The sequence below is a fragment of the Siniperca chuatsi genome, linkage group LG9, assembly GCF_020085105.1.
Source record: "Siniperca chuatsi isolate FFG_IHB_CAS linkage group LG9, ASM2008510v1, whole genome shotgun sequence".
Classification (NCBI taxonomy): Eukaryota; Metazoa; Chordata; class Actinopteri; order Centrarchiformes; family Sinipercidae; genus Siniperca; species Siniperca chuatsi.
In genome coordinates, this window is record NC_058050.1 from 13,431,465 (window position 1) to 13,453,215 (window position 21,751).

General features: G+C 42.0%; 1 protein-coding gene across 3 annotated transcripts in view; it reads right to left on the reverse strand.

Annotated features, from left to right (window-relative positions):
* The window catches only part of efna3b (ephrin-A3b), a 59,022-nt gene that overhangs the window by 10,084 nt on the left and 27,187 nt on the right, over positions 1–21,751 (reverse strand). For 2 of the 3 annotated variants that reach the window (XM_044209289.1, XM_044209290.1), the window contains exons 3-4: positions 3,152–3,444; positions 798–863 (exon numbers count right to left, since the gene is read on the reverse strand). In XM_044209289.1, coding sequence (XP_044065224.1) covers positions 798–863; positions 3,152–3,444 — 359 coding nt within the window. Of the gene's footprint in view, positions 1–797; positions 864–3,151; positions 3,445–18,058; positions 18,127–21,751 lie in introns of all 3 variants that reach the window. The other variant, XM_044209291.1, reaches the window with a different exon arrangement.

Sequence of the window (21,751 nt, forward strand, 5' to 3'; positions counted from 1 at the left end):
TTGAGAGAGAGATACAGAAAAATAGTGAGAGAGAGAGAGAGAGAGAGAGAGAGAGAGAGAGAGAGAGAGAGAGAGGAGGGAATGTGAGGGGAGGCAGATCAAACTGAAGAGAGGCAGTGTGTGAAAAGGGAAGGAGAGCGACGGAGTTGGGAGGTGAAAGGGAGGAGAGGTTAATACTACAGGGCGGTGGAAGTTAAAAGGACCGGACAGGCCAGGGATCAAAGTCTGTGTGTGTATGTGTGTATGCATGAGTGCGTGTGTGTGTGTGTGTGAGAGTGAGAGCGAAAGGGTCGAGAGATTGAAGGAAGGCAGGAGAGAGAGTGAGAGAGGTTAACACAACATATACATAGCCACCCACTGACTGCACACAGCAATAAATGGATTCTGACAGGGAGCGAGGGAGGAGGGGTGAAAGAGGAGGAAAGAGAGAGTGGAGGAGAGGAGAGGAAGGAGGAGGGCCTTCAAAGCTGAGAGCTGCTCCTTTCTGCTGCTGTAGAGGCAGAGCAAGAAGAGGAAGAAGAGAGAGACAGAAAAAGAGAGAGAGAGAACGAAAGAATAAGAGGAGCAAGGGGGGGGGTTCTGTGCTGTGAGTGAAAGTGCTGCAGGGGAAACTCAGCAGGAGTATTAAAAGCTCTGCCTGTTTTAGACTGTATTTAGATTGTGTGTGCATCTGTGCAGCCAGTGTGTGTGTGTGTGTGTGTGTGTGTGTGTGTGGGTTTGTGGGGAGCCCGGTGCCTGCCAGATGGGTGCAGGTACAGTCTGCAAACAGGTCCAAGCATTGCAAGTGAAAGACTCACCCGTGGAGCAGCAGACGTACACTCGTAGTCTCAGACAGCTGCGGCCGTGATGATGGGTGGGCGTGGCTGTAAAAACACAAAATACACAATAGATCAACATCATGCGATTGTATATTCACGTAGGTTTATTGCTTTCAATGATGTGGCCTTCCTAAGCAAACAAAAGCTGGGTTGTGCTGCTTGAAATGTGATAAAAGTTTTGTCTGTCCATGTGCTGATAAAATGGCATTGCCGCACTAGTAATCCAGAACAACATTTAAAAAGTAATGCACTAATCCAAACTACTGGATCAGTATCAGCGCTGACCTTATTAAAAAGATTGGATATCAGCCAGACGTGACTGTTCCACATTAAACACAGTTAATATACAATTTTACACATAACATAAAACTTCAACACATTTTTTAAACCTTCTAGAACAACATAGCTAAAATGTGCACAAGCCTGTGATTCAATTTGATCAGTTTCACAGTGAGGTGGTATCAAGCAATACATCAAATCTAGGTATTTACACTATTTTTATTATCCCTGGATGCACTTAGGCTACCATTATACAGCCACTGTTTGTGACTTACAACCATATTTACTAACCATAGTCAGTCTGAACAGTATTGTATATTTTACTGCAGAGTGAAATGAGCACTCTGTGTATGAAGAGGCAAAGGCAGTCAGTTCTAGTGTCAATCTCCTATCTAAAACAGTGACTGTGGTTGGCTTACGAAGTGTTTTGATTGCTGGTTACCAAATGTGGTGGAGAGTCAAAAGCACAGAATTTCGATCGCAAGACTGTGACAGCAGTGGTTTGAAAATGTTTGGTTGACACAACACTTTTATTTCCTCCTTGTGAAAAACATAAAATACACTAATGGAGGTTCATTCGTTCAGTCGTGTGGCCAACAACTTGTTGTCTAGAGGGATTGTCGCACACACAGCACGGTTCAGGTAGGGACTTCTGATATAGAATACTTTTGACACTGGTTTATAACCAAACTGTGGCTACATTTAACTAATGTTTTGCACTCACATGAGGGAAGACAAGCACATTTAATTTACTGCATGAACATAACTGAAAAACAACTAATTGACGGTCCAAATCATGTGTCTCTAATTCACCTGACCTGTATGTGTTTAGACTGTGGAAGAAAAACCACAAAGGAGGACCACATAGATACAGGATGAACATTAAAAAACACCAAAGGTATGACCTTGTTGCCTGTGATTTGGTATCACATGTGAAAATATGTCACTGTGTCTAAATTATGTCTAAATTTGACTTATTTTAGTTGAGTATACTTTATAATATAATTAAAACATTTTATTAGAAAGATAATAGGTCCCTTTTCACAGAAGACATTTTGACATGTCACAGTAGGAAAAGCACAGGTGGTAATAATGAAATCAATTACAGCTGATTTCTATTTAGCGGCTTCAGTTTCAGGGTCATGGTATTGTGCAGGCTGGCTCACTGTCACACTGTCATGGCTTACTGGGACACTTGAATAGAAATAAGTGTTATTAGTAACACCTGTGCTTTTCCTACTGTGACAAGTCAAAATACCTGCTGTGAAAAGGCCTATTAAAAGGTGTGCAGGATTTTTTAAAAGTACACATTCAAATTGTCGAACTTTCCCTTTAAATTCAACTGTCTTTAAATAAAATTACCAACCAATTGCCGACAAATTCATTATTTTTTTTGGTTAATTTATCACTTTGATTTGATAATTGAAATGTATTTTTGAGGTTTTGCAAACACCAGCCTGTAGAAAACCAAAAAACAAGGAGGCGTCTCTTTGTAGTGAAGCGCAGAGCAGCTTTCTGATTTTGTTGTTGCAGAACAAAACAACTTTCTAGAGACATCTCCCATCAAGTAATGTAGCTTAAATGAGTACTGCACTCATTATACAGCCATTAAATGCATGAGACATTTATCCTTGGCCTGAAACATTTGTTTTTAAATGGTTTTATGAGCCAAAAGTTCATTATTTATACAGTGTCATATTGGTGCAAGGTGTTGCGAGTTAATTTGATTAGCTATTAACAAAATGGATGAGCCTGCTTCACTGCAGGGTGATATGATTAGATGTGCAATTTGTTATCCTGAAATGACCTGAGGATGGGCTTTGGCTAATATGAAGTAATCATCAAATCCATTTAACAATAATTAAACAAAAAACATGTTTAATCTTAAAGGGAGTGTTTGTCGCATTAATGCTCTAGTCTCACTGACATCCTGCAAGGATAGCAAGTTTTTAACTATAATTTATAGTATGGTTTTCTTTTGTATTTTGAGAACATACGCCCTTAATAGTGACATGTATTGACATGATATTGGTTATTGGTTTGATTCCACTCACAGATGTAGTAGTACTCCTGTCCAACGTGGAACTCATAGCCCAGCGAGAAGGCGCTGTACCGCTGGAACTTCTCCGAAAACTTGATGGGCGCGTGGGGGGCGTGGGGCCGGTTACACTCCCACCTCTTGAAGCCCAACTGGGGGTCGCAGTTCCTGTAACCACGGTAACTGACCATGTAGAGGACGTACTGCTCACCGGTGCCCACCATACGCTGGCTGTCATTGTAATGAGGGCAGTAGATGTCCAGGTAGTCGTTAACATTCACCTGCATTGTGTAGCCCTCCCTACGCAGACTGGACACACACACACACACACACACACACACACACACAGAAAGAAGAAACAGTCAGAATGAGTATAATCACAAAGTTGCAGAATACACATATCATGTAACATTAATCAAAGGTGTTTCATTTAGACATTTAAAATAACTGAGTTTTCATGAATCTGTAATTTGTACAGGCAATTTCAAACTAACTAGAGTCAACACATCATAAGTGGACATGTTCTTGATTGCTACCCCCCACAGTAAAAATCAATAAATGTTATCAGAATTTGAGGGGGGGGGGTCAAAATAAATGTTATTTAAATAGAGCAATTCATGCATTACATGCAGTTAACAGTGCTTAGCACGCACACAAAATAAATAAACTTTATTAAAGTAAAGTAATTAAATTAACATGTACAACACACGGGGTAAAATACACTACTTTTATGTGGAAAATGTGCTGAACAGTATACTCATCCTTTTCATAGTGTATTTACAACCAATGTCATTTGTACTACACACATATTATACACAATACGTTTCACTACTGTTAATATTTGAATATGCTCACATAGAGTAGTGCGTTCTCCGATAGCACGCACGCACACAGACACACACATATAATGTAGCTGCACTATTTGTTGTATTTTATCGTAGTTAGCATGAAATTCCACAACGAATGCTGTTAACTGGCTCTAATTCCCAATTACACCTGCTACATTTTTAGATACACTTTTTTGGGCTTTTACACAACACTCACTGTCACATACATCACTGCAAAGACAACATAGCATCTCACATCATTGTATGGTATGCTGTGTTTCCATCACATGCATTTCAGCTAGAATGTTCAGAGAGTTATTGAGTTATTAATAACACAAAGCAGGTGTGTGTGTAAAAGTGTGTGTGTATTTGTGGCTGCAGGGCTGCTGCATGCACAGAATGCGGAGCTGGCTCTTCAGTATGGACTGACGGCCCCAGGGCCACAGCTCCTTCTCCTAGTGTCAGCGCAGCGTTGTCCCCTAACCCCAGTGCTCGTACATCAACCTGAGCGCAACGTTGCACTCACGTCAGCCGTCAATGTCCTGGCCATACCCTCCCCTCCCAAAAAAATCTCATATATCAACGTCAACCCTAAAAAAGACTCAGCTTGACAGGAAGATAAGGTCTGAATCTGTGTATGGGAGTGTATGTGTGTGTAGTTTGTGTGACAAAGTGAAATAGATTCTTTCCTGACATCCAAAAGCCCTCTTTTTCTCCCCATCACAGACGTGGGCCCATATCTGTGTGACAGAGACAGGTTGCAGTTGTAAATCATACACACACCGATGAGCATGTACACACACACACACACACACACACACACCAACAGACGCACACACACACACACACAGACACACACACACATTCACTCAGATGCTATAGTGGTGACATCATAAAATCACAAGGGGGCAGCAGTGTGTCATCCTCATCCTGATGCTGCCTCTCTCCCTCTTTGCCAGTTCTAGGTCACGTCTCCAGGGAGATTATTATTCAATTATTAAATGAAGATCGAAACACTGTTCCAAATGTCTCCCTCTCTCCATCACCTCTTACTGCTCTCTTCAAATCCTTCCTGAATTTGTCTTTCTCCCCGTGCTCTCTATTTCTCTCATCCCTTTCTTTCAAAGTAACATGAACGGAAGATTAATTGCTCAACATTCATCCTTTGCTCTCTTCCTCCTCCTCCTCTGCTCTCCTCTCCTCACTTTCTCTCATTACATCATTTACTAGCCTGCAGAAGAGATTTACTTCTTGTGGTATTAGTGGTAGAAAAAAAGCGTAAAATGCTTCAAGGGAACTATATTTATAGTGAATGCAAAAAAGAGAGAGAGAGGAAGAGAGATAGATGGAGAGAGAAAGAACACGATGAGTTTGGTTCCACCAGGGAGGCGTGAATGCAAATTGAGTAAAAGAGCAGAGAGTGCCAGAATGGAGCAGACAGGGAAAAAAAAAGAGGCAGTTGGAGAGTTTTACGCTACCAAAGAAAAGCAAGTTCTCTGGGATGAAGGGATAATGGCAGAAAAGAGAGAGAGAAAAATGAGGGGGAGGGCAACTTGGAGCATTTTGAGTAATCTGAAAGTAAATCACTTCTCCGGGATAAAAGGTGGCTTTAGGATTCCCACTGTGTATGTGTGTGTGTGTGTGTGTGTGTGTTTGTGTGCACATGTGCCTGCTTTGGTTTGTGTGTGCCAACATGTGACATCAAAGCATCTCACTTAACCTGCCAAACTTTTATATTTGATGGAGTGACACCTTTAGGGGAATGTGTGCTCTGACATACACACATGTACACACTACAAAAAATACAAAAAAGGAGTGATTTACCATAAGTGTGTCTTAACAGCAAATCCATTATCATATAAAAGTGGCATCAGAATCCTTGAATGTTGCAATAATCTGACCATATTATGCTTTAGTTTCAGGCCGTGGATAATCAGAACATAGACGCGGCCAATTGAAGGGTAAGTTTGTGTTGAAGAGAGCATGTTTCGGGGTGGGAGTGAAGAATTAAAGGTATTAAAACCATGATTTTTTTAATCATACCTCTGCTAACTCATTAGTATACAATGACACATTACATGCACATTGAGTGAAAACCCTGTACAAGATAAAGCAATCCAATACAAAAGTCTTGGACGGACTTTATGAAACTTAGAGTGTAATCAGGGATGCACTCTTCTGGAATACTGGATCTGTACTGGCGCTGATACTGACAATTCATTAGGTTTGGTATCGGCTAGTTGTGACCAAAAAATCTGCATTGTTGTTACTAAATTTGAGAACAATACAGTTAGAATAAGGATTGTACTTTCATATTAGAGGAATGACCCTTATATCTTATATCTTCACAGTGACCCAGTACCCAGATTCTAGTTGTCTAAATAAGTGACACCTTGAAGAGGTAGAAGAAAAAGCGAGACTGATCCCTATTTATACTGTAAATTTTGAATGTCACTAGTCAATGTGTCAGAGAGGGGTTGATTTAGCTCTGTGGTCATTTTTGAGGCTGTTTGTGGTGATGTTTTATTGGATTGTATGGTAAGGTATTATATGGTAGGTGTTTCTAAAACTGTAACGCCTGCATATGTCATTAAGTTTAAAAAACATATTAGAAAAAATACAATGCTAATCTAATTCAACACCACCACAAAGTACAGTCACGAAATGTACCAGAAAATGTAGTCGACAAAACAACCAACCAAAGTACTAGCATCAACAAAACATTTTTTTTAAAGTAATGTAATATTTATTGTACAGCCATTTTATTCAATGTAGAGGTGTTTTATCTGGTCACGTAATGTACATGCATGTTGTTATCAACATGGTTTTACTCCTCATGTTTTCAACCACAATGGTACATGTGCTGCTGTCTACAGACATAATTAAATTAATCTACTCTACTAATAAAATAGGCTCTCTGTCTTTTTTTAGACAACAGAATACTTGTTTTTATATTCATCATTTAAGTGAAGCAGTTGGATATAAACTGTGAGTTGGGAATGTGGCCTTTCCTTTGTGCAAAGTTGATGTGACAGCCCCATACCAGTCACAATCATATTCTTCCTTCAGTCTGCTTCAAGACAAAAGAGAATGCAATAAATGTTTTAATTTTAAAAACTGGGAGCGAAAAACCACTCTGACTGACAAAATCATGGCTCTCATTTTATCCCAAAATGTGCAGCCCTATTTTGGAGGCTTTTTTATTCCCCTTTATGATATTTTATTGGATAGTAATTTTCCTTGAAAATTTCCAGATAAAGATAGATGGAGAGACACAGAGATACAGAAAGTAAGAGGTGGAGTAGCTTATGAAATGTCATGATGTGTTTCTTTCCCCTGCTCTCTCCTGATGCCTCCCTTTCCTTTTGTGTTGGATCACCACTCATTTCCTCTCTTGTAAGTGATACCTGGCAGGGAGAGCCGAGAGATGGAGAGGGGACGTTTCATCAGCAACACAACTCTGAGGAGCAGAGCAGCAGCTTCCAGGAGCCAAAGAACACATATCCACCAGAGGGATGGAGCGATGGACGGATGGAGAGAAAGATAGGAGGATTTATAGGATGAGACGAGGGGTAGTCGGGGTTAAAAGCTGCAGAATCTGGCCACCAGGGAGCGGAGGGTGATAGCGGGAGGGAGTGAGAAGGAGCAACAGCTAAGAGCAAGATCAAAGTGGGCCTGGATCAATGTCACAACTGTAAAATCACATCAGAGAGAGAGAGAGAGAGAGAGAGAGAGAGAGAGAGAGAGACAATATGTTGCCTATATAAATCAGTCATAGGCAACAAATGCCACAGAGTTACCCCCTGCCTGCCTATTATCTTCCTGGCCTGTTGGAGCACTGTACATCAATAAAACACTTTGACAGTAAGAGCAATCATTCCTTTTTGTAACTAGAGCTTAGAGGACCAGCTTACTCTGCTGTTCTCTGTTGGTAAGATGGTAGACTTTGTGGAGGAGGCGGACTGGAAGCTCAAAGATTTAAGCCAATGAGTGCAGTTTTTCCCCTTCAACCATGACAACATCAGAGCATGGTATTACACTGAAAATATACCATGTTTTTGCAACAATAGCATATTGGTCAGTATAGCACATAGGCAATGAGGACACCAAAATCATCCATGTGTACCCCGCAGATTATTCACTCTATTATTTATAAACATGGTGGTGGTCAGTCTGTGAATCTATGTAAACAATATTCTGAATTGTTTGAATTTTCTAAACCCATCAGAATTGTCAAGGTTGGGTGTGAAAGCACACCAGTGCTGGGAAATGTTATTTGTTAATTATTTGTACATGGCTTATTAAACCCTCTTGTAATTACAGGTCCGCAAATGTGGAAGATGATCCCTTTATAGCAAATTTCAAAACAATCTCATCAGTGGCCATGAAAATCGCCAAGGAAAGCAGAGGGAAAGGCATAAGGAAGCAACAATCAGACTTAGCTGCTGTTAGCCTAAATAAGAAGTTTGAACTTTTGGAGTAATAGCTGTAAATTGTTTTATTACATAATCTGTAGATTCACATATTTTCATTAAGAGGCCCTTTTATGGGAGACATTTTGATATGTCACAATAAGAAAAGCACAGGTATAAATAATAAAATGAATGATGACTAAATTCCATTTAGCTGCTTCAGTTTCAGGGTCCTGGTATTGTGCATGCAGGCTCATTGTCACACTGTCATGGCTTACTGAGACACTTGAATAGAACAGAGCCATTGTTTATTGTTATTAGTAACACCTGTGATTTTCCTACATGACAAGTCAAAATGTCTGCTGTGAAAAATACCTATTACTTGATTTTTCACTATAAAGGAACTCAAGTTTATTTTTAGAGCAATTTAAAATGAGCAACCATGAATTCATCACATACACAGTGCTTTTTTTTGCAACTTCAGTCTGCAACCACCAAAAACAGTTTAAGAGAGATAACGCTAGCTGTCAACAGTAATTTGGTGACTGCTAACATGTTAGCATGGAACATCTGAGGACTTAATCTACAGGGCACACATGGACACAGAAATATTTTAGGTGTCTTAAGTTTTTTTATTCTGTCTACTACTAGGTACTCAACTATCAAAAATAGAAAACCATGGGTGGCAGACTGGGTTGCCAGGGTGCAAGCGTGTGTAACTGTGTGAGCATCAGCGACTTGCCAAAAAAACATGCACGGCAAGATAAATCGAGGTTAAAGAAATCAAAAGAGACACTGCTGATGGGCACGAGGTTGGGCTGGGTTAAAACTTGTCCAGCAGTGTTACAAATGATTGCCAATCAGGATTTAAAAGCCACTCTGCCTCCTGTGGTCAAAATTCTTAATCCCATCTCAGTTCGGTACAGAGATGCAAACATTGTTGCGGGAGGACTCCAATCAGCAAGCGGAGCAGTAGGTATAATTGAATGGCTCCCCCGCTGAATGGAGACTCCCAGAGAACTGTAGCATCAATGAGGCCCTCATCAAACACAGATAGGAGTCCTTCCTACTGTATCGTCCTCCTCCCACTCACTTTCTCTTTTGCCTCTGTTTGTTCTCTCTTTCTCTGTTTCTGTCTAAGTTGGGCTTTTGCCTGAAAGAAAGCATGCAGACAAGAGGGTTAAAAGAAGAACTTGTGTGTACACATGCCCCTTAGTGATGTCATCTAATTCAATATTGGTTGACATTAAAGATATTGACATGTGTGACTGCTGGTGAATAAGGATACCATCTTTGTCTTTTCTCATCTTCTGTTTATTTTTATTATTTTCCTCTCCATCTCTCTGAACCACTGGAGGAACATGCATGAACCACTGGAGGAACATGCAGGGGCGTTTGTGTCTATGCCTGTAGGGTTGTATGTGTGTGTGTGTGTGTGGGGTGGGGGTGGGGGTGTAGTGGTTGAATAGGTTCTAAATTCTCCCCACTGAAATCAATACCTGTCTAGAATGTGTCCAACAAACTAGAATATGCTGCCTTCTCAAGGCCAACCACACACACACACACACACACACACACACACACACTGTGCCCGCACCTTTCTTACATCTTCTCCCTCCTTTGCTTCAATTTTCTGCTCTTGTCTCACTTCTCTCATGCTCTTTAAGCACTCTTTTCCCTCCTCTCCTTCCTCCATCCATCATCCTCTCCCTCTCTCTGAGAGAGAGAGAAAGAGAAAGTGTTCCAGCAGCACGAAACCTAATGGCAGGCGTTATTAGCCCTTTGAACTGAGCTGTCTCGCTTTCCCACAGCCACATTCGATAGACACACTAACTAACCCATTACGTATACGACGAGTATGTTCTCCTGCACATGGGTGTTATTTTGCGATTAATCATGCAAGCTTTACTTTGTGTGATGTGAGGAAATGAACAACTGCATTAAACAGATGGAGACATATGCAGACTAAGAAGACAAAGGGGAAAAAAAGCGAGCGGAGAGGAGATCAGAGATGTGGGCGGATGAAAGGATGAACGACAAGAACGGGAAAGAGGAAAGACAGAACACTTTGAGTAAGAAAAATGTTGTTTAACCTGTGAATAAGACCAGGACTTGCGGTCTTTACCTTAATTTGCGTGTTTATTGATTTTGTTTTCAACTTTAATTTATCGTCCATTTCACAACCACCCCGCCCAGCCTATTTTACGCTCTAAAGGGTTTCTTCCCTTTAAGGCTTCTTCTATCTCTTTCGCACTCTTATTCTACCACTTTGCTCCCATCAATCCTTCATTCCCTACATCTCCCTCTGTATCTGTTCCCAAAGCCCTTACATGAGCAATAGTGATCCCATCAGAGACCGGGCCAGCAGAGGCAAAGAGACACACGTGGAAGAGAAAGAGAGTGTATGTTCCCTAAGCTCTCCCATGATTGATAGTGATCCTGTCCGATGGCTGTGTATAGACTCAGCACTCAGTGAGACATTACCCTCTGACCCAGCTATTGATTCTTGCATTCGCTGCCCCAAACACACAACACTAGTCCTGACCCTGCCCGCACAAAAAACCACACAAAAACACACACACATACACACACTCGCCTGTGTGTACAGTCCTACAGATTGATAGTATGGCGGTGTCCTGTGAAACCTGATCAATCTGCTGCATAACAATCATTCTCCCTGCCTGCCTCAGCCCACTTCCTGGACGAATCACATGGCACTCGTGTCCTGCTGACTGATGTGTTTGGGTCAGGGTCTGGAGGCTTGAATATCAGGGCTGCAGGGAAAAGAGCTCCAGCGCTGGGATAAGCCGTTCTCAACAACAACACCAACAACATTACTCAGATCCCTCTCCTGAGCCAAATATAATAAGGGTTCCAAGGCAAGAAACAGTGCTTGCCAGACAGAAGGACAATGTGGAATGAGAAGTAGTGCCATCGATCAAGCAGACCTGGGTCAGATAGTATTTGCAAATAATTCTTTATCTGCTTGCAGTTGTTTAACCTACCTGAACTGAACGCTGGGTGGGTCTACCATATAAAACATACCAGCTACTAAAGGATACTATTTAAAACTCATTTAGCTTTTTGTCTGTGCTGTGGCCAACTGTGGGGGGGGGCTACTTGGCTAATGTATGAAAGAAATCAAGCACTTCAAACAGGGTAAAACAAAGGCTCCAAATGATTTGCAACCGTTATTTGACCCATGTCCGATATCACAGACAAGTTAAACACGGAGAGGATATTTTGGCCATTGTAACTCCAAGGAGGCGAAGCCAGAAAGAAAAGCGAGACAGAGAGGAGTGCCAACTGAGCTCCAGCCTAATGGGCTTCCAAGACAAAACCGCAGCTGGCTTTCAACATTAGTCTCCATGACGACAGAAGAAGCCCTAGCTATGGAGCTATTGTAGCCAAAAAAAGGGGGCTACAGGGGTTCATTGCTTTGTGCGAAAACCCATCTATCCCCTCTTTATCCACCGTCTCTCAAATGGCTAATTAAGTACTACTTATTACTATTCCACATTATCACAAATCATCAGCTATTACTGTGGCAAGTTCTGTTTCGCACCGTTTTCAGGAGGAGATTTTCTTTTGTTACATTTCAGTTTGGCTGCAAAATGAACAAAGAATTAAGGCTAAAAGCAGAGGGGGAGAGCAGGATGTGTTACTAAGGGCTTGAGGCAATATTTGGTTTGGTCATCATGTACTGTACGACTAGCTAGATGTGCAGGGCTGTGTGACTTCATGTGTATACTAGAGGGGACATTCAAAGGTGAAATAAGGACTGACGTTAAGTTCAACCTCTCAAACCTTTTAATTTGCTTAGAAAGAGACAAAACACAGAGCAACAAGGCCAGAACCAGAACAAGCGCGTGGGTTTTAGGGGCAAATGGAAGCTCTGTTACTCTCAGGGTACGACAGATGGATAAACACACACATACACACACTTACATGCACACACACAAAAGGGCAGTGAGGTAAATAGACTTGGTAGGACAAGCAGGCACCAGCATGAAGTCTTTAAGTGTTTAAATGCGTCTGGGTATTCTTGTCAGATAGAAGATGACATTGAGCTTTAACATTTCAAGCATTATGGATGTTCTATTAATGCACTGTGACGTGGAGAATTTATTTAATGTATTCACATATACTCTGTCACAAAGGCCTGAAATTAAGGCATGCAGATTGAGACACAATGCTAATCTAAGCGATAAGTGCTCAATTACCCGTTTAGGAAAATTATTTTCCTACGTGGAATCAATGGAGTAAAACAATGAAAGGAGGGAAAAAAACCTTCACTCCAAAAAACAATGTTCAGGCTCACTTCATCTCCAGAGTTTTCTATTTTTATTCTTTATCAAAGCAGAACATAAAAGACAATCACAGCACAGATGTTTCAGCGCTAAGATCCTCCAGAGTGCACAGGCCAAAGTGATAACAGAAACAAAAAGATTTTGTTGGGTGATGAATGAGCCAAAAATCTATCAATGCCAGATTTTAACTCACAAAAATCACACAATAGGCTTAGTGGTGATGCACTAAGAGTGGAAACAGAAACTTTGAGATGCAACTGTACAAATCTTTGCTCCACTATCTTCAGTTATTCCTCCTAACCAGGCCTCTTACCAGAGTCAGCCAAGGCTGGGCTCTGAGTCTGGCCTCCTGCGTGATATCGCCCTCACATTCCAGTAGACTACCTGTCGGAAACATACAGCTCTGCAAAGCCTGTGAGAGTCGAAATAAACAATAAAACGACATGAAAATGGAATGATTTGCTAAGAAACAGATTTAGCACTCAGCACACATTCCTCACATGTCAATTAAAATGGGTGTTAAAGAAAACCTGTTAGTATACATTTACACATATTAAGCGTTTAATCCTGTTGATTTTACAAGCTTGTATCTGTGTGTGAGTGTGTGTGTGTGTGGGCATGTTGGTGTCAGTATTTCATGATGTGGCTGACTCTCTCCACTGAACATGAGCAGACTCTGTCAGACTCGACAGTCTATCAGCGGAACATCCCTCTCCCGTTTCCCTCCCCTTTCTCTCTCTCTCTCTTTCTCCCCCACTATCACTCGCTCTGCCCTACTCCCCTCCTGTCTCTCCATCCTTATCAGTGTCTTTCCATCCGTCTCTCGTTCAATTTTTCATTTCAGGTTCAATCTTTTTGATGTCCTCTCACTCCTCCTCCGACGACACCTCTCCCTCCCTTTCTGTCTTCCTCTACTGGCCTGTCAATCTGTCGTCCCGCCCTCTCTGTCTTTCTCACTCTCTCATGAAATCAATATGCCTCTCCATGTGGTGGCAAACTGTCCATCATCATATGACAGTCAGCAAAAAGTGCATTTATGTGGACCTTGTGTATGTGTGCTTACAAAACGGGGGCTTTTCCAAGTGCATCTGAGAACATGTGTAGTAAAAAATATCAGAAACTACAGTTTGTCCATCCGATTACTATTCAAAGGGGAAAGGAAACATTCCTGCCCTTCAAGATGCTCAGATATCCTAAGCAGTTCTGTGAAGTTGTGCGAGTGAAATGAGTGGAAGGTGACAAACCACCTCTAACAAAGTGTATCATGGACCTGACAAAACAATTCCACCATGCCATGGTTGTGTGTCTGTGTACTGCACGTGTCTGTGCTCACGCTACAGTTTCACTGTGACTTACTGCTTTATTTAAGCGATAATCCACATAGACCTTCTTTACTTTTTTATTCTTTTGGCAATATCATATGCGCTAGCTGATCATTGCTTACTGTAGGTGCTTTTGCCCTGCACTTCCCCCAAAAAATTAAAAATTAAAAAAATCCCTTCACTGAAATATTGCAGCAAAATAGGAAACACTGTGATGCCTTTTGTTGAGGTTTGAGTTTCTATAGGTTTCGCTCTTTTCTTTCATTTTAACTACTGAGCTCTTCATCTGTTTATTCCAAAACAAACTGCTGCTGCTGCTGCTGGAAGCATAAAAGACATCGCTTTCTATGTGTCTAGGGGTATTTCTCAAAAAAGAACAGGAAATGAAAAAGGTATTGGCTGAATCACTATTGTGTTTCATAAATGGGAATGGAAAGTAGCAAAGTTAGCATTTATTCATATAAAGATACTGCGGGTTATTACTTTAACTCAACTACTGTCCTCAGTGACATGCAAACATGCACCAGTGACAACAGCAGTGAATCTTACAACAGGTAGCCACATGGGTCTGTTTAAGATCTGATATTCCATGTGCAACATTAAGGTTTATGGATATGTAGGTGTCTTTCTGGAAGGGTTATGAAAGGTGTTGTATTTATTCGTACTTGGGCATTTACTCCAAGGGGACAAAGCAGTGGGATGTGTATATGAGCTCTCATAAAGTCAGCCCACGTCCCAGTGCAACATCCTGGCCATATAAGCAATGCCTGCTCTGCTTTGCTGCTAGAATATGAAATATGCATGGTCCATAAAGAGCATATGGACCATCCATCTCAATATCTGCTACACCAGACCATCAAAAAAGATCATTAAACCTAACACACACAGGCTGTCCCACACACACACGTACACACAAAATGGCACATAAACATGCACTCCCACGTTGTGCATAATGGTTTATCAGTTTCAGTGCGAACTTTCTGCTGACATTGCACACGCAATAACAGGCAAAGGCATGCGCACACTCAAACAGACACACAGGCAAATACACATTTAGGAAAAGGAAGAGATTTAACATTTGTGTAAATTTGCTCACTTCAAATTTCTAGTCTTAATCTAAATACATTACAAACAGCTGTCACATAATAACAGTGGAAAATAGTCTACACATAGAGAAACCTGAACATATGTCTTTGTTCCTCTCTCTATCGCACACACACACACACACACACACACACACACACACACGTGCCCCCAGTCTAACCTGTCACTCTATCTATATTTTCTTTACCACGTCTCTGTCAAGCTCGGTCACTATCAGGATCTCTGCCCCTCCACTGCTGGGAATTAAAATTTTATATGAGACTCGCAAGGAGAGAGAGAAAGGGCAAGAGACAGACAGACAGACAAATAGATAGAGAGGGAGAAAGAGAGCGACAAAGTCACAGTGAGGTAAATCAGAAAAAGCCCAACTCATGGCCAGTTGGCTTTGCAGAGAGCGACAGCAATGCACAGATAAAGAGAAAAGTCACAGAAACTGTTAACAGAGCAGTAGAACAAAGGAGGAAGGAATGAAGGGATGGATAAAAGGTGAAGGTAAGGGATGAAGAGGAAGAAGGTGGAGATGAGGAAGAATGAATCAGAAAGAGGGTAAATTCTCATTGACTCAGATTTTATAGAAATGACAACTTAAAACACTATCACTGGGTGCACACCACTGTATCTAAATCTATCCATTTATCCTCAATCTCTTGCTTCCCTCGTGCTTTCCTCAGCCTCTCTCACTGTTCCTTCCCTCCTCCCCTCCTTTCTCTCACATTTCTCTTATCTCTTTCTAACTACAGTACGTGTCAGCAAGGAGTCTGACACTAAGTCAACGTCATATTCTATCATCCATGCAGACAGAGACAGGACAGCTACAAGACGGGCTTCGTCTTTATCTAATCTCTCTCACTCTTTCCTCATCCCTCCATTCCACTTCCCCTAAAACTTGTCAGCACAGGTGAAGCCAACATCAATCTGCTAATGGGCACTGCTCTCTTGTTAGTAGTTCACACTGTGGCCTAAAAAGCCCATTCCGGTCGGTGAAAAGCGACTGGAATGAGGCAAGAAAAAGTGTTGGTCAAAATGTATGTGTGTACTTTGCAGGATTTTCCAACATCCACCTTGTTTTCACCTTCACAGTAGAGGGCAAAAGTTGGGGAAATTCAATCTTTGTTTCCAAGCTCTACCTGCAGGTGTAATAATTTACTTCTTTGTGTATAGAGGTGCAAAGTTGGAGGAACTGCTGGTTACAGAAGTATTTTTCTCCATGGTCGATTCCTGGATAATTTAACAACAGTATAGGTTTATGTTATTATGGCCAACAGTTTCACATATTTTAAGGTCATTTCTGAGAGATCATGTTTTTTTGTTTTTGTTTTTTTTTACATCAGTTTGGTTTGGCAAATGGCTCTAAATACTACAGTACCTATGAGCCTGAAGTGTTGTTGCTATGGAGAAGAAGCCAGTCGGAGGCGTGTAGTCGGAACGCTTTGTTGTTGCAACAAAATACTGCACCACAATGTGCTCCAACTTTAAGTCACCTAACATTTTGCTATGCACAAAATGAAAAGGAATTTTACTTCCGGAAAAGTTGGACGCCCAAAATATCTCCTCCCACTACACAACTCTGTTCCTCAGAGTTTACCACCCTCCTCCTCCTAGATACAATACACCTCCAGTTTGCTCCAGTATACCTCCAGTGTGCTGGATACTGCCAAAATGTGAACCCAGGAATACTCAGGGAGTGTCACTGGTATATTGCTGCTTTCTAGTTTGAGATTTAAAAATATCTCCTTTGAAACCAGATGTGCCTCCTGCTCACCTCAGCTGCTGTGGACTTGTTTTGACAGGCCGACTCCCTGCCTTGTTAACAGCACTTTGATTCAGCCAATTTCCAGAATATGAAAAGATGCTGTTATGTCTTGGGAGGCCGTTGTTGTGCCTTTATGGATGGTGGTGTGTATGTGTGCAGCTGGCTAAAGTATTGATGCTGAATGAGTTGGTGAGCGCGTGTGTGTACGCCTTCACAGATGTGTTTGTGTGGAGAGAACACAAACGGGCACAGCTGACATTACAAAAAACACATGAGAGAAATTAATCAACAGTGTTTGCTTTTTGACATTTTCATCCCCTCTGGCAAGGACTTTCTCCCTCGCTTACTGTCCTTACTCCCCTTCAAACACACTTTCTTTTTCAGTATTTTCTGTCTCTGTTTGACATCACCTGTTCTTCTCATCTCCTGCACCTCTCTGTCCTCCCTCTCTCTCTCTTTCTGTCTGCCACTGCCAATCTATCCACCATGGTGTAAAGTTGTAATCCCTTTCCCTCTTTCTCTCCTGTCGTTTACTTCCCTCTCTATCTTAGTAATTATCTCTCCGCCCTGTCCCCTCGTCGCACCCCGTCATCCATTTATCTGCCTCTATGTAAAATATCTCCATCTGCATTCACTTTCATACTCCATTTCTTATTCCCTGCCCTCCCCTATCTTACTGGGCTGACCCCTTCATCTCTCCCCTCCTTCTCTCCATCCTTCTATCTCTCCTCGTCTCATCAGTGCCATCCTTTTGCCTGCCTGCCTCCATCTTTCCATCCCTCCTCCCGGTCAGGGGCTGATTGAAATTCAAACCCGAGCTTTATTGTCAGTCCGTGCGGCTAGTGATTTGCTTCCTGCACACATGCACACATTGCACACATTCCTGTCCGAGGCCGTGGAGGTTGTGAGCAATCGGGTGTTCGGTGTTCAGAGAGAAGATAAAGCAACATCAGAGGCCGCGGCCGCCGACTCGTCCATCCATTAGTTTGCTGTAATGTTTATCATCACCACTGAGCTAACAGCAGCGAGCCAGCACTTGCTTGTCTGTCTGAACTCTGAACTTAGTTTGTCTCTCAGAGGCAGAGTCACACCTGCATTTAGCTTCCCTCATGGCGGCCACAGTGTTTCTCCCTCTCTCCCTCTGCCACCTCCATTTATTTTCCCCTATTTCTTCCTGTCAACCAGTCTTCCTCACCTTTTCTGCTCCGACGTGCTCATCCCATCATTTTCTCATCACTTTCTTTTTCCTGGTCAGAGGAACAGCTAAGTGAATCAGACACAACAAGAACAGAAGAGGAAATGATGATGGTCAAAATTCGGGCAGTTATATGTGTACAGTTAGAGCTGGGCAATAAATCAATGTAATATCAATATTGTGATATTGATAAAATCAATATTATCTGCAATTTAGTTATCACTAACCTTTTCCTGGACTTTAAGGCTGCCTTACAGTTTAGTGATAGAATTTTCTGAGGTTATTTGAGTGATCCCCACATCATAATCTTACTAATATTGAGGTATTTATTTTAAAATATGACTATTTCAGTTAGCACTACTGCCAATTCCCATCCCTTTTTTCAAATCTATATACAGATCCTTGAATTTCCAGAAAATGTAATATTTTATGATTTTATGTATTGCTATTCTGATATAAAATTACATATTCCTCTTTTTTTTTACTGTTTTCTGATGGTTCAGACAAAGCGATAAATCAATGAATCAAACAAGTAATCTGCAGTTTAATCGATATTGAAAATAATCAGTAGTTGCAGCTCAAATTTTATCCATATCACCCACTCCTGTGTACAGTCATTGCAAAACTGGGCAGATTGGGGCGAAAGCTATTGCTCTGAACACCTTCTAAAACTGGAGCAAATGAAGCTAGAGCTTTAATACTCACAACATTGCCTGTTAATGATGAGATGATAAGCAGATGGGGGTGCGTGTGTGTGTGTGTGTGTGTGTGTGTATGTTTGTTAGGTAAGAGAAAAGGATGTTTGTTTGCTAATATGTGTGAGCAGCAGACAGGTTACATATACACTTTGCAGGTGTCACAGCTGCTCCTGCAGGCTGACTTGTCTTCATATGTGTATGCCTACGAGTGTGTGTGTGTGTGTGTGTGTCAGTTAATGTATCCACGTGGATTTGTCTGGCACGTGTGTGTGAGTGAGAGAAACTGTCATGTGCAGGACAGCTGCTTCAAAGATGGCAGCGTGAGCTTTTGTTCTGTCTCTTCAATCAAAGTGCTTCCCCACAGCTCGGCCTGCCAGACAAAACCAAAGTCAGCCAACACTGGGCTCTGAGCTCGGCTCAGTCGGACTGAGAGACAAACAGAGAGAGACCCGTGGGTGAGAGGCCACGAGGTCTGTTTCTGTCTCTGGTGCAATGTGATGAAACCGGCAGGCAGCCAATCAGACATGACGATGAGCAAACCAGGGAATAACCTACAGGTCAGCTAACACACAGGCACACACACACACACACACAATCACTCACATGTGCTTGTTTGAATCGCAGCATTGTTCACTGAGGTCTAAGCAGACCTTTTCTTGATATCTAGTGTTGCATGTAGAAGGTAATTGGATTGGTTGTAATTGGTTGTGGTCGACTGGTTTGAATAGCAAATGCTGGCTTTGCATAAACACACAAATTAAACCCTTGCTTATGTTGAGCGTCTATGTGTGCGCATGCAATTGCGTCGCTGTTGCAAAAACAGACCCTAAGCTAAATTTTCTGCGTGTTGTAGGGAGAAAAAGATGCTGGTTGAGGAAACTGGCAAAAAGGAGGAGGAGTGAGTGACATGTGAAACAAAGGACTGAGAGATGGATGGAGGAAGTGAAGGTGTTCAGGGAAGGAGAAAGAAACAGAGCGAGAGGCCAGAGACGTCAGGGAGAAAATGAAGGGGAGGGTGAGGACTGTACCGATATTTCCAGCAGCATAAACCTTCAAGCTTGGGTAATGCGCTGTTTGTGTGTGTGTGTGTCTGACTCTTTGTCTGAGGCAATGCTCTGTTACAATGAGTCATGCTAGCTGTAACAAGGAACAGATTGCTGTTCATTTATATGTACCAGGCATATATGTGTGTGTGTGTGTGTGTGTGTGTGTGTGTGTGTGTGTGTGTGTGTGTGTGTGTGTGTGTGTGTGTGTGTGTGTGGTGGTGGTGGTGGTGGTGGTGGTGGTGTTATACTACCCTGGTGACTCTAAAGTTCTTCTACATGCCAGCGACAGTCCAGACACGTGTCTCATGCACAAACACATGGACACACACATACACACCCATCAGCGTTGTGCTATAAAGACTAAATGAGACAAAGAAACTACAGAAGTGTAAGAAACCCACAACACTTTGGACCTCCCACTGAGTATGAATGTGCAGTGTCAGCCTTCATGTCTCTGCCTTCCCTTTATTACCCCCTTGTTTCTCGCCTCTCTTTCTCAACTTGTTTACTTTCCTCCCCACTTATTCATTACCTCACTCTCTCCTCCCTTTCTCCCCCACTCGAATCCATGCCTCCCTCTCTATGCGGTCGTTATGGCAGAGAGGGAACAGTGATGTCACGTCATTGTGTCTTCCCAGTGCAACTGTGCCTATATGATGTCGTTTAAACATCTCACTGCTTCCCTCGCCGTCCCTTACAGAGGGCTAAATGCACCATTTAACAATGACATGACAATTGTATGGTATTTTGCATGTGTGTGTGTAAGTGCTGGCAGTGAAAACACACTAGTCCTGTCTTTACATAACCACCGTGCAAGGAGCAAAGTAGAGCAGCTAGAGAGACAGCAAAACATTAGAGTGCGTGTGTTTTGGCTTTTACACGCCCTATTTTGAGGTTTCCACGGGTAGAGACTGCTTTTTACCCCACGGGTTAAGACTTGGTTTTAGGGTACAGGTTACAATTAGGTTAAGGTAAGGATAAGGGTTAAGGTTAGGCACTTAGTTGTGATGGTTACGGTTAGGGTAAGGGGCTAGGGAAAGCATTATGTCAATGGCTGTCCCCCACGGGGATAGTGAAACAAACGTGTGTGTATGTGTGAGTCAAGGGTTAGATCAACAGGGAGATGTTTCAGGGAGAGAAATGTTGAAGAAATGGAAGAGGACAGGCAGGCAGTCTGGACTGCGAGAGAAGACAGATAAAGGAGAGATTTGGTTTTTCATCTCCGCCACACTCCAACATCCAGCTTGTGTACTGAACATCGATCAAGACCCTCTATTTTCAAGGACATTTCAACTGGGTCTCAGAGGGTGAAGCTTTCCAGGGTGATGAGAGGATACACAACTTCATACTATGCAGAAGTCTTTTATTGGAATGTGTGTCCTATACGACAACACTTGGTTAAGTAAAAAGACATCCCACTTAACTAATGTGTTGCACTGACTTGTCTGTCCTCACTTTGTAGCCTTACATCTCTTCCTGGCCTTGTAAGTGGGAGGAACAAAGGAGAAAGGAAATGATGCAAGTGAAGGAAGTAAGGAGGCATAAACTGGGAATTAAAACCAACCCAATGAAAGACAGGCAGCCAAATTTGGGTAATGATGGGAAGGTGGATAAATTGAGGGAAGAGAGGTAATGCGTATAGTGTAAGTGGTTACTGTTTATTAGTATAGTAAGTCATGTTGCCCTGGATCATGTGCAATTTCACATTTGGAATCAAAATTTATGTGCACTAATGTTGAAAATAAAAGCATCCATTTGCTGTACTGGTTAATCTACCGTGGCGATTTTAATTAAGTTTTCATGTTTTGACTCTAGCTTTCCACTGAGAGTTATCTGAGCCTGCCTCCTTAGTTCTGGCAAGGCACAACTACATTCATAAAGACAAGAACAGTTCCACCTAAGTGCTGAACTGTCCAGCCACAGTCTACTGCTGGTTACCGAGCAGCTCT